Here is a 14,324-nt window from a genome sequence, read left to right as displayed (position 1 = left end):
TAACGGAGGCAATTTGTTTATCCAGAGAGTCCTTAAACGCCATCATAAGGGAATGGAGAGTCAGAATATCCTCATTGATAGACGGAGCAGGAATGGGGAGCCATCTTTATTCAAGATGTCCAGGGAAAGTGAGGTAGGATCCCTGAGTTGAGCAGACTTGGCATCCCTGGTAAAATGTTGGGAACTATCACCACTCCCTTCTTTAGGAGTTTTAGCAGTGGACTCCTGCATGGAGAGAAGACCAGAACAAGATCCACAGGTAAGAACAATACCTGTAGGGGTATGATGTGGTCAAAATGGCATCTGGTAGTGGATCTGCCAGAGGCAACGGGCGCAGATCTGCCAATGGCCACAGCATCCAGGGGCTGGCCAAGACATACTGACCTAGAAGGAGATGGTTCATGAGGCTTGCTGGAAGAGGTAAGGGAAGCTGGAGGGTATCCTGATACTGGCCAAGAAGTTCTGTGAGAGAGCTGGACGGAGATTCAAGAGCCGTGGCACTCAGGGCATCTGGGTGCAGGGTGTTTTGGTCAATGGTAGGCAGCACAGATGGCTGGCAGGCAGATGGCAGCAGGTAGGGTAAGAGTGCCTAACCACAGTCACAGGCTAGAGACAAAGCAAACTGAACTGGTGGGCCACATCCAAAATCAAGCCCTTGTCTTCAGTAGATCAGGGAGGCCACAACCTGCAGGGACACAGGAGGTTACCCCCTGGCTCTGAGTAACAGTTCGCTGGGTAGCTCCAGGTGTCAGCAAGTAAGCTAACAGTGATCAAGAGTCTAGGTGAACCCCAGAGAATGAGATAGCTCGGATTTAAGCAGACACCAGCCAGGAGCACAAGGAACCCATGTCTTTCTCGGACACCCCCTAAGCTGCACCTCCCTATGGAGGAACTTTTTGAACTCACTGTAGTTCTACTGTATACAGTACAGTATATGTAAGATTTAGAATTTTCTGCTATATAGTTATACTGTAGATTACATTTTATGTTTATATAGTAATATAATGCTATGAATAATTCTACTGTATATGTTTCTAATAGTTATACTGTGCATACTGTATGTTAAATATAAAATTGTTTTGACAATTTTTAATTACTGTAAACCCAGATACAAAACATGTGGCTTTTTTTGCAAAACCCAACCCAATACCAAAACATGAAGATGGTTTTAGAACCAAAAGTAAATGACAGCTGTCCATGCAAATGTCTACTCTAAATCAAACAAGTATTTTGGGTGGGATAATCAGTGCAAAATTGACCTAACAAAATTCACAACTTAATTTCAGTTAAGAGAGAAATACGGTGAGGTGTTCACCATTTACCTGGGGACCCGTCCGGTCATTGTGGTCAGTGGATACAGATCTGTGAGAGAAATCCTTGTAGACAGAGGTGATGATTTTTTAGGTCGAGGAGACATGCCTTGCTTCAATTATTACAACAAGGAGTATGGTGAGTAATCTGTCCAAATAATGCTAATTAATACATTGAATACTCTGTATCCAGGAGGTTCCCAAAACCATAGCGAAAAAGTAAAAACTAACTAGTTTTCCTTTTTTAAGATGGACAAATCACAATGACAGTACATATCTAGTAAAATAAATATTTCTGCATAGTTTTGTGTAGTTTAATTTTCATAAATATCCCGTAGGAGACTAGTGGGTACTGTTGGGTTGTGGCCAAATCCTTGGAAGCATGGCCGGGTCAAAAAAAATGATCTAAAAACTTATTCAAAACCAAGATGGTTTAACATTTAAATGATTTCTACTTTAAAACATCGGTCAGACTCACCGGGAAATCACCAATGAAAGAGAATATAGTGCCGATGCAGATGCCACAAAACCAAGTACTGCTAGTCAGAATAATTATAATAAACTCTGCAATCCAACATAGAGCAAATTCACAGGTCTTGGTATACTTTTTGGCCCCCAAAAAAACCTAGCCCACCAACCTGCGTTTAGGTGACCTCATTTCTGGTGAGTGCCTAACACTAAGTTTTAGGCTATGGCGCTGGACCCCAACAAGAAAGTGAGTGCCAGTCAACCCAAGGCATAACACCAGTGAAAAGCTACAGTGTTAGTGAGTGTTAATAAGAAAGAAGCAAAAATCTATGTATTAAAGTTGAACAGGTGAAAGGTGTTAATAAAATAAAAGTGTAGTATTAGTAGAAAAAAATTGAGTGTTAAAAAAATGCTAAATTAAATGTCACCAATGCCTGCACTTCATAGGCTTTTACATTTACTGCATTAACTTTCATTGAAATGGTGAAGAGTATTGACTCCAGTTGGGAACATATGTATGGGTGTAGGAGTAAACTACTCTAAATGAAAAATAGCATAAGAAAAACAGTCACTGACATATTATTAGAGTCCACTCCAATTGGGATCAATATAATCCTATGAAATATGAGTGTATACAAGGGGCAGGATGCATCAAGGATTATTGTGCCATCATCCGAAATGCCTTTTTCAGAGTTTTGCCTGCTTTTCTTATATGTCCTAAACTCTGGCATGCAATACATTCTGGAGCATGGATGAGGAATTAATCTATAGAAGCCTATGGGCTTTTTTCCACGTTTTCCCCTGTGAGGGATCCAATCAGATCCCTCTCAGCACCCGACGTGGCACATGCATCACTCAACGCATGCGCAGAAGGGCTCCAGGGTCCTAATCCCTGACGTCCTACCATTGCAAAGGACAGCTATTACCTGGAGAGCTGTCCTTTGCTAAAATCTTCATCCAATCCAATCCAATTTAATTGTCATCAACATCTCACTTACATGAATAGTCAATGAAAAAAATTACATGTGCAATCATCAGAGCCATATAAAACTTAGAAAAAAAAAGTCACCTTAGGCTTATTTAAGAACAAACATACAATTTAACATATTTACCGCTTTTGGAAAAAACTACATGTAAATCTGCTAGTACGACATAAAAAAGATCTGTATCTTTTATGTGATGGCAACATAACAAAGATTTCATGATTTCGATGAGCCACATCTCCTAGTATGGAATGTGCCTTGTAAAGAATCTTTTTTAATATACCTCTTGAATACTCGGTAAGCATAAGCCAATCACTTTACCCATCATTTTAAACACCCTTTCAAGAGATTTGCGCTTGCCAAAATAATCTACTACCTCCACATTCTGTCCATTCAGGACCAGTAGGCAATATTCCTCTATACTTGATTTCTTGAAATCCACTATAATTTCCTTGTTTTTTTCACATTCAAAATCAAGTTACTTTCATGGCTCCATTTTTCCAACTTAGCGACCTCAGATCTATATTCAGTTTCATTGTTATTTTTAATATTGTGAATAATAGCAATGTCGTCTTCGAGTTTAACTATGCAGACTAAATCAACGCCAGATACACAATTACGAGTAAACAATGGTACAACAATGGGCTCAACACACACCCTTATGGTACCTATCAAGATTTCACTCGATAAAGATGGGTCTATTCTAGCAGTCTGTGGCCTATTTGTTAAAAAATCTAATATCCATCTACATACAAAATTGTCAAGGCCTAATTCTGACAATTTAATCACTAAGGATATCGGTATGACAGTGCTAAATGCCGAGCTGTAATCCACAAATAGGATTCTTGCGAAGGAATCTTTTGTTTCCAAGTGGCTTAGTACATGATGTAACAATGGGGGTAATTCAGAGCTGATCGCTAGCAGACGATTTTTGCACTGCTGCGATCAGATAGTCACCGCCTACAGGGGGAGGGTAATTTAGCTGTGCAAGTGTGCGAACACATGTGTAGCAGAGCTATACAAACAGATCTTGTGAAGTCTCTGCCCTGCCCAGGACTTACTCAGCCGCTGCGATCACTTCAGCCTGTCCGGGACGGTATTTGACATCAGGAACCCTCCCTGCAAACGCTTGGACACATGCTAGAAAAAAGGGGAGAAAAAGAAGGCTCTTGTGTGGGCGCACTCTTAGAAAGAAAGGAAAATTCCTATACCATATAAAGAGAAAAACTTAAAACATAACTTTTAATGTTGACATTTATAATGTAAGTACCCATATAGCTGATCCATATAAGAGAAAAGAAGTGTGTAGATAACAATTTTAAAAATGTTCTGGTCTGTTTAATCACAAATGTGAATGGAATGGTTGTAGACATTGGTTCGTCTTACCCCCATTTCCCCTGACCAGTACAGAATATCTGTATTGATGGAACCAAGGAGTGGTCATAAGAATTATTTGATAAGTACGTCCCACTAGGGCTACTTAATTCAAAGATGGATGGTCTCCTGCATTAAACAGGACCTGTCTTCCTAACGTAAGCCACAAAGAATTACACAAATTGGTCGTAAGTCTCAAATGAAGAGAGGGAAATAAGAGTTAGTGGTGATACTGCTGTTGGCGTCGCAACTCACATGGGGAGGGAAATAATCCCTGCTTTACAACACCGGGTATTCGCAGGAAGTCTCCTATCCCGGTACTAACCCGGCCCAACGCTGTTTGGCTTCCAAGATCGGACGAGATCGGGCATTGGCAGCGTGGTATGATAGTAGAGAATTTACATGCCAGTGCACCAATGAGAGTGCACCTAATAAGAAAATAGAAGAAAGAGAAAAGAGAGAGAGAGGAATGAAAGAAACTGAAAACAGTATACACAAGGAAAGAGATGAATTAGTACAGTACAAATGGGTGGGTCTGCTTTCTGCGTTAGACACAGCTCATCAAATCCCACATCTGTGGTATTGTGCTCCGCGAATCGCAGATGAGAGTCCACGAAAAAAATAGTAAAGTGTGAACAAGGGGTATGAAATATATGATTCAATTATCAGTGAAATCCTCATGATATTTTGAACATAAATTTGAAAAGTCACATCAATAATCATCATACATCCTAGGATAAATGTAGTAATTCAAAAACACGTGCTGAGGATCACAGTAAATGAAATAATTTTGTGACAATATACTGGCCTCTGCTGGTAAAAGCTCAGCATACCAATATAAACTAATTACCAGATATTTGTTTTAGAAAATCAAGAAAGAAGAAAAGGGATGAGAGGAAGATTGTATACAGTATAAGTTTAGCTTATAGGTAGTAGCACTATAACAAATGAACTGTAAGTGTGCTACACAGGTCTGATCACATATAGTAGAAAAAAGCAAATTAATAAATGCACATCAAGTGTTGCTGTCTGTGCACAATGTCCACAGAACCGCAGTGAGCTTGCGGTCACCAGCGCTATGACAGAGATCTGTATGTGTGCTATACAGGTCTAATACAATGGTCTAACAAAGCATGTTAATAAATGCAAATAAGGTGTTGCTGTCTGTGCAGCAAACGCGTTAGGACTCCTCCTCATTGTTCCCACCTGGGACACCTGATACATGCAAAACCTCTTGTCTGACATCCAGAGGTCTGAACCGATACGTAAGCTCAGATCGGTGCTTATGAGACACAGCAAGCCGATCTCCGCTGCAGCACATCGGCCTCATCGTTTCCATCTGACCCGGTGGGTCGACGTGAGGTGTCTAATTCCAGCTTGACTCCTCCTCGCCTCAGGACGGGTCCGCCGGTGAGAGCGGTGTGAGGCGATCCTTCGGGCCAGCGCGGTCTGGCGGCCATCATCAGCACTATCTATGGGACGGAATCTCCGGTGAGAACGTCATAAGGTGATCTCTCAGGCCAGCGCAGTCTGGCGTTCAGTATTCGCACCTTTCCCTTTGTTAATTAACCAGGGATCAGCGGTCTCGATATTTTCTATCTATTCAGCAGCCACACGAGGTGTGGTTAATCTGACCATCGGTTCCATTTTTATTACTCACCAGGTAACAATACGGTGGGACGCCACACGTATATGTTTCAGAGAACAAGTATTCATATTTATTTTTCCTCTGCATGAACATCATTTAACAAGAACATTACTCATTATTATTATTTATATATATGGACTTGATGAACTGAGATATCTGTCCGAACTTACTTATTACTATACATTGTTGAGGACTATACACTGTTCTCATAGTCATTGTTTCAAGTTAAATTGCGCAACAGTGTTTCTTAATGATCACATTTTCTAACTGAGACAGGTCTGTGATATTATACATGCTATACTACTGTGTTCAATAGTGGACACATTTTTATGTTTATGTTTTATATGCTCTCTCTTTTGGCTTTTTCAAAGCATCTTTCCAATTTAATACTGTGCACAGTATATTTTAAATACAATTCTATTGTGTTATATTAAAACATTTTATGTGCATTATTGATTGGGTTGGATTGATTTGACACTCGGTGACTTATATTTGCATGTGTAATTAATTGACTAATTGTGCTATATTGTATGCTCTGTTGATCCCAGGCGCTGCTGTATCTTTTTCCTATGTCTGTGCACGTTGTACACAGAACAGCAGTGGGCTTACGGTCACCAAAATTGGAAATAGAGAGGCAGGTCAGGGCATCGTCAGGTGCCCGTGCAGGAGCTGAAGGTTCACTCCGTGTGTGGTCCCCCCCGTGGAAAACGCGTTTCGCCCTGAACGGGCTTGTTCACTTCCGGGTCACCCCTCTAACCCGGAAGTGAACAAGCCCGTTCAGGGCACAAAATTATTTAATTGGTTGCCGCGGGTGGGAGGGGGGGCGATTTGTGCCGAAAACGGGAGTCGGGACGCGAAGCCACGCCCCTTCTGTGAAGCCACGCCCCCTTTTCACCCGCGACCGCGGGTAAGTGACGGGTGGATGCCGCGGGTGGGGGGCAGATGCGGGTGGTTGCCGCGGGTGGGAGGGGGGCGAGTTGTGCCGAAAACGGGGGTCAGGACGCGAAACCACGCCCCTTCCACGAAGCCACGCCCCCTTCCGCGAAGCCACGCCCCCTTTCACTCGCGACCGCGGGTAAGTGACGGGTGGATGCCGCGGGTGGGAGGGGGGGCGAGAGCAGCTGCCAGTGCTCAGCATGTCCCCCTGAACTCTGCAGCAGACGCTAGTCTGTGAGGCGGGTAGTGTGAGTTCCGCTCACAGTCAGCGGCTGCTGTGTCACCAGAGAGAGTGTACGGGGAGAAGTGAGACAGGGGACTGGGCGGAGATGGGGAGGGGACTGGGCGGAGAGAGGGAGGGGACTGTTCCTGGCCAGATCTGTGCCTGTGACTTCGCCCAGCGTTACGGGCACAGAGTCACAGACTTGGGCAAATATTATTACATCAAATTGTCACATCACTTTCTTCCCATTTTCCTTCATCCCTTCTTTCTCCATCCTTTACCATCTTCACCCTTTCTCTCACATTCCTTCTCTCCCACAAGTGCGCTGACCTCACCATTGCTTAACATTAGTACGGAGGTAGGACACCTCTAGGCCTAGCAGCACTAACCCCCCATCCCAGTGAGCGCAGTCTCTCTCCAATTATCTGCTTTGTAGTGTGCCTGTACAAAATGAATTTATTATTTATTATTACCAGTTATTTATATAGCGCACACATATTCCGCAGCGCTTTACAGAGAATATTTGTCCATTCACATCAGTCCCTGCCCCAGTGGAGCTTACAATCTATATTCCCTACCACATGTACACACCCTAGGGTTAATTTTTGTTGGGAGACAATTAACCTACTAGTATATATATTTTTGGATTGTGGAAGGAAACCAGAGTACCCGGAGGAAACCCACGCAAGTACGGGGAGAATATACAAACTCCACACAGTTAGGGCCATGGAGGGAATCGAACCCATGACCTCAGTGCTGTGAGGCAGTAATGCTAACCATTATACCATCAGTACTGCCCCAAAAAAGAGTTTAGCCACGGCTTAAAGAGCTCTCTCTTAGCTCTACTGTCAGTGGTATTCCCTGCGTATGTACAGGTCTGGCAATTGTCATACTTTACTGGATCAATTATTAATGACCAGACGGGGGACACAATAATCACTGTTATCATAGCAGAACACATTATACATCCCCAAAGATCCTTGTCAGATCTTGAGCCTATTAAACTGCATCTATGCATGGTACAGTACAACGATTGGATAATATTTCCTTTGAAACCTTCTTGTATCCCAGTGTCCTTATTTGCCACTTTGCTGAGAGATGCAATCAATAGAACTTGCCACAGACTTGTGAATCAGGGTTCAAGAACTTTTTCTGAAGTATTTCCTGTATAACTACTTAGTCTCCAAATTGCAGCTTGTTCTCATATCTGCATTGGGATCTGGAATGGAGGGGTAAAACTTGATAATAGATTTCAATCAATCAGTTGTTGCAGTTGGATTACACATTCAGTTAAGTATCATGTATCATTACTGCAAATCAAAATTGCATTTTTGGCTGTAAGGTAATTTAACTTTTACCTTATAATTTTTCAACTAGTATTTCACTTATTAAATGTGTTTCTATTACTCTTAGTTAACGGTTGTAACAATGAAATCCAGGGCCGGCGCTACCACTAGGCAGCTTTAGGCAGCTGCCTATGGGCGGCGACCACTGGAGGGCGGCACCGCACACTGAATAAATTACCAGCTGGCAGCTCCCCCCGCGATTGGCTCCCACGTCATGTTGCCCGCTCCCCCCCTGCGATTGGGCTCCACTGAATGTTACCCGCTCCCCCCCGTGATTGTATTGCCGAATGTTACCCACCGCGCCCCCCCCCTCCTGCATCTTGTTACCCACTCCCACCCCCTGCGATCGGCTCCTGCATATTGTTATCCGCTTCCCCCCTCCTTCCTTCGCACGATCCCACAAATGGCTCCTGGCCTCCTGCATGTTGTCACCAGCTCCCCCCTCCTCCCCCCGCAATTGGATTCCCGCTCCCATTTGTTACCCGCTGCCTCCCCCTCCCTCGTGCATCTTGTTACCACTACCAGCTCCTTCCTGTTCCCACTCCGCTGCAATATAAGTGGGTGTCCCAGAGAACCCAGCCCCCGCCTGCCAGAAGGACCAACACCTGGGCATGGAAGAGGAGGCTGCCCTGAGAAGATGACAGCCGGGTCCGTGGATGGCAAAGAGGGCTGACATCACCTTGAGTCAGCAATTGGTGTCTGTTTAGTATGTTTGTGTCAGTAAGTGGTGTCTGTGTGCATTTGTGTTAGTAAGTGGTGTCTGTTTGTGTCAGTAAGTGGTGTCTGTGTGCATTTGTGTCAGTAAGTGGTGTTTGTGTAAGTAATGGTGTCTGTGTGTCAGTAAGTGGTGTCTGCATTCTTGTCAGTAGGTGGTGTCTATGTAGGGTGTGTGTGTCAGTAAGTGGTGTCTATGTAGGGTGTGTGTGTGTGCGTGTGTGCGTGCGTGCGTGTGTGTGTGTGTGTGTGTGTGTCAGTAAGTGGTGTCTATGTGCATTTGTGTCAGTAAGTGGTGTGTGTGTGTTTGCATCAGTAAGTGGTGTCTGTGTAGTTAGTGTGTGTGCCAGTAAGTGGTGTCTGTGTGCATTTATGTCAGTGAGTGGTGTGTGTGTGTGTGTGTGTGTGTCAGTAAGTGGTGTCTGTGTAGTATGTGCATTTGTGTCAGTAAGTGCTGTCTGTGTGTGTTTGTGTCAGTAAGTGGTGTGTGTGTGTGTGTGTGTGTGTGTGTGTGTGTGTGTTAGTAATTAGTGTGGTGTGTGTGTGTGTGTGTGTGTGTGTGTGTGTGTGTGTCAATAAGTAGTGTGTGAGTAAGTAGTGTGTGTGTGTGTGTGTGTGTGTGTGTGTGTGTGTGTGTGTGTGTGTCAGTAAGCGTTTGTGTTGGTAAGTGGTGTCTGTGTAGTGTGTGTCAGTAAGTTGTATCTTTGTCAGCAAGGTGTGTCTATGTACATGCCAGTAAGTGGTGTCAGTACTGGGTGTACTGTATATCTTTAAGTAGTGTGTGTGTGTCAGTAAAGCGTATATATGTCAGTAAGTATCGGTGTCAGTAAATTTGTGTCAGTAAGGTATGTCTGGGTATGTATGTGCCAATAACTGTTGTCTATGTCAGGGGTATTTGTCAGTAAGGGGCATCTGTGTCAGTAAGAGGTATCTGCCAGTAACTAGTGTATATGTCAGTTAGGGGGTGTTTGTCAGTAAGTATGTATGTGCCAACAAGTGATCTCTGTGTCAGTAAGTAGTGGTAGAGTATCTGTGTCAGTGTGTTTGTGTCAGCGGAATCTGTGTCAGTAAGTGTGCTTTTTTTTTTACATATTTTTTCTTTAGGGGACGGTCTCTTTTTGACAGCTGTGGAACTTCTAAGAAGCCACTGCCACACTTTTACCTGAGGGGCGGGTGGGTGTGGGTAGTGTGAGGGGTGGGGGGGGAGGCCAGCAGGCAGAAGTTTTGCCTAGGGTGCCGAGAAGCCTTGCACCGGCCCTGATCAAATCACATATTCAGTTAAATTATCAAATGAATATCACAATGACAGATAAACATGATATCCTAACCTGTAATGAGAATCAAATTATGTCTCATATGGTATCAGCTAATATTTTACCCGTGAACTGTGTGCCTCCATGACTCTTAATTTCTCATGGCACACCATGGCCCTCATTCCGAGTTGTTCGCTCGCTAGCCGCTTTTCGCAGCATTACACACGCTAAGCCGCCGCCCTCTGGGAGTGTATCTTAGCTTAGCAGAATTGCGAACGAAGTATTCGCAATATTGCAAAAAGATTTTTCTGTGCAGTTTCTGAGTAGCTCGACACTTACTCTGCCACTGCGATCAGTTCAGTGCTTGTCGTTCCTGGTTTGACGTCACAAACACACCCAGCGTTCGCCCAGACACTCCCCCGTTTCTTCAGCCACTCCCGCGTTTTTCCCAGAAACGGCAGCGTTTTTTCACACACTCCCATAAAACGGCCAGTTTCCGCCCAGAAACACCCACTTCCTGTCAATCACACTCCGATCACCAGAACGAAGAAAAAACCTTGTAATGCCGTGAGTAAAATACCAAACTTCTTAGCAAATTTACTTGGCGCAATCGCAGTGTGAACATTGCGCATGCGCAGTTTGCTGAAAATCGCTGCAATGCGATGAAAAAGAACGAGCGAACAACTCGGAATGAGGGCCAATATTTGCAAATAACCTTTGTGTAAGTTCTTTACACTGCAACTTCAGTGTTTGCTGACTTGTAATGCCACTTCTCCACCCAGTGGGATAATTGGTCTGTATTCACACAAGGGCAAATTCATATCTCAATGCTTTGGGCAACTGGGTGAAGTTTACTTGTTTCCATCAGAAAGGGTGGGTACATTGTATAAGGTGTACCCTCAGGTGGCATTTTTCACCACTCTTCCCAGATTCTATTATGCACATCTAATGTAGCCTAATGCAGAGGCTTATGCAACTTATGCAAAACCCTGGGATTGTCTTTTATGCTTTTTCATCAATCTATTATGATGCTTACTGACACACACACACAATTCCTGGGGAACCATAAAGATAGTTACTTCTCTTAACTGTCAATTTCATTTATCACACCAGCTCAAGAATCATTCTAAAGGTTCAGAATCTAGATCAATATCAATTTCTAATCACACAAATGAATAACTTGTTCAATGTAATTAATGGAGTCTGGAACAGTAACACTTTGTTACCCTTCTTTTGCAAGAAAAATAAACATAGTACATTTACACTCTGGATAATCATAAGAGATGTAATTGCAGGTTTCAAACAAAAGTTCAGCCTAGCAATTCCAGCATATCTGCAATGACATTTAACTGGAGATCAGATATCACAACTCTTGTATGTATAGCAGGGTCTTCCAAAAAATATACAAAGCACAGATTTGTCTGGTAATTTACTGGGTTTGATCGTAATAACAAGATGTCTAAGATCTGACGCATTTTAGAAAATAAGTAAAATAAAACCCTTATCTGACAAATGCAATAGTCACAACAGAAACATTTAAGCAATGACAGCAAACATTTCTATGATACCTGAAATCTTCTAGTCAGTAGCTCTCCGTGTAAGGACACCGGACAGAAATGACAATCTGACCCCCAAAATCAGAATCTCAACCTTGCAGAAAAAATTCTGCGTGCTCGGGTGTCGTTTGAGAACTGAGTTGTGCGGTAGATGTGTCCTGTTTCCGTCCAGAAAGCCCTTCTGGAATCTCGGTGGGACCTCCACTTGTGGGATCTGTTTTACCCGAGTTGAATGATTTCAGGTGGAGATCTCCGTTTCATGATCAATCAGAGTGAATAAACACAAGTCAACTGTTTGTGTATCAGGTATTCACTAAGTTTAATGGCTGTTCGGACACTCCTTTTATAGGAAATTCAAACAGTGCAATACATATGAAATCATGCGTGCCATCCTGTGCGTTTACACCAATTAATTTAATAAGCAATTACTCAAATATTTCCTTATTTATTGTCTATAACTTTACTTAGGTCATATGATTTCTATCCAAATGTCAGGCGCATCCCTTGTTTCTTCACCAAGCCTAGGTAGTAGCCTTATCTTTGTTTTTCTAAATTCCTTTCCTTGGAGTCTAACATAAACATTTACTTACTTTGCAAGAGAAATACTTTTTAGTTGAGAAATACATTTTACCTAAAACTAAAGGTTATGAATAAATACTCCATGTTGTATTAAGATGGAGTCTTGCTCACTGGATATTCTGACATCAGATCTAACATCAGTAAAATCTAGAGTGTCTTGTAGATTCAGCATTGCACCTTTGGGGCAGGTAGTAATAAATGTACTTGTAGGTTTAAAATGCTTAGCCAGAGATTTATATACTAGGACCAAGAACAAAGAAAAGTGATCAGAATCCCCAATATTAGAGCATCTGAAGGTCATTTGATGTTATATAATATACATGGTCCAATAAATTCTCTCCCCTAGTGGGAGTATTCACATTTTGATAGAAATTGGGTAAGACCAGACCACCTTTATTCTAGCACGATTGAAATCTCCAGCAACTAAAAATACTCCGTCCACATACTAAGTTTGCAGCTTTGTTATACTAGAATGCAAGACATCCAATACATTTTCTACATGTGCTTGTGGCAGAATATATACAGCGACCACCGCCACAATTGATATTTCTCTTAGTAAATAAAACGGTCTACATTTGACAACCACATATTCAAAATCAGCTGAACAGAAAGTCTCAATAAGATCAGCATACGTGCACCAATTCGTGCATCATTAACATATATGTACCTCTAGATTTTCCTGAATCCTGAGTTCTGTCCACTCTAAACAGGCTCCTATTTGCTCATTGTGCCACAGAATCCAAAATATAATTACTCAGACAGAACTCCGTTAGTATAATAAGAGAGCATGTCCTAATACATGTTTGGCTGGCCATTCTAGCTTGTAGGTCATCTATTTTATTCAAATATTATATATTATCTATATTATTATTAATAGCAGAGAATATTATAGATCTTCATGATAACAACTGCAGTTATACAGTAGCTTAATTACACCACCCAACAGCTTTAGTTTGAAAATTGCATAGAAATGTGCCCATAAACTAATAATAAATAATTAAAATGTATAAGTTTGAAAGAGACATGTAATTTAGCTTTAATGTTTCAGTCAATATGAATTCATGGTGGTTTTGTATTTAACAAATCAGGACTTAGTTTCGAGAGCAACATGGAGAGGTGGAGGGCACTTCGTAATTTTTCAGTATCTGCAATGCGGGACTTTGGCATGGGAAAGAAGACCATGGAGGAACATGTTCAGGAGGAGGCTCAGTGGCTGGTGACAGAATTTAGGAATACAAAAGGTTGGTGCAGAATATAATGGGGGTAATTCCAAGTTGATCGCAGCAGGAAATTTTTTAGCAGTTGGGCAAAACCATGTGCACTGCAGGGGGGGGCAGATATAACATTTGCAGAGAGAGTTAGATTTGGGTGGGTTATTTTGTTTCTGTGCAGGGTAAATACTGGCTGCTTTATTTTTACACTGCAATTTAGAGTGCAGATTGAACTCACCACACCCAAATCTATCTCTCTCTGCACATGTTATATCTGCCTCCCCTGCAGTGCACATGGTTTTGCCCAACTGCTAACAAAAATCCTGCTGCGATCAACTTGGAATTACCCCCAATGTGCGATTAAGCAAACGTACCAAATCCACATCATAACATTATTTTTAACTAAATATGAAACATTTCTGAATTAAGTTATATTACAAAATTGTACAAAACAAAAAGGAAGATTTAACAACTCTAAGTTTAAATTCATTGTCTGTTCTGTATGCTGCAAATTAACAGTGTGTGACGTTACATAGCAACAGTGAAAACCAATGCCCGCAGCTTGCCTGCTCATCAAACAGGCAGCTAATAAGTTGTACATTTTTATAAAATAAAAAATAGGATTTTAATACCTACCGGTAAATCCTTTTCTCCTAGTCCGTAGAGGATGCTGGGGACTCCAAAAGGACCATGGGGTATAGACGGGATCCGCTGGAGACATGG

The 14,324-nt window shown here is 42.3% G+C and overlaps 1 protein-coding gene and 1 pseudogene across 1 annotated transcript in view; one reads left to right on the top strand and one right to left on the bottom strand.

The window, feature by feature from the left end:
• Nucleotides 1-229: 229 nt before the first annotated feature.
• LOC134949888 (cytochrome P450 2A11-like) overlaps nucleotides 230-14,324 on the top strand; it is a 90,156-nt gene continuing 76,061 nt past the window's right edge. Inside the window, exons 1-3 of the mRNA XM_063938585.1 lie at nucleotides 230-259; nucleotides 1,287-1,449; nucleotides 13,479-13,631. Coding sequence (XP_063794655.1) covers nucleotides 230-259; nucleotides 1,287-1,449; nucleotides 13,479-13,631 — 346 coding nt within the window. The remainder of the gene's footprint in view (nucleotides 260-1,286; nucleotides 1,450-13,478; nucleotides 13,632-14,324) is intronic.
• On the bottom strand, nucleotides 4,412-4,530 carry LOC134950132 (5S ribosomal RNA; annotated as a pseudogene).

Source organism: Pseudophryne corroboree, chromosome 8 (genome assembly GCF_028390025.1).
Source record: "Pseudophryne corroboree isolate aPseCor3 chromosome 8, aPseCor3.hap2, whole genome shotgun sequence".
Lineage (NCBI taxonomy): Eukaryota > Metazoa > Chordata > Amphibia > Anura > Myobatrachidae > Pseudophryne > Pseudophryne corroboree.
Note: the sequence above shows the minus strand (reverse complement) of the source record. Positions and strands in the feature narration are given on the sequence as shown.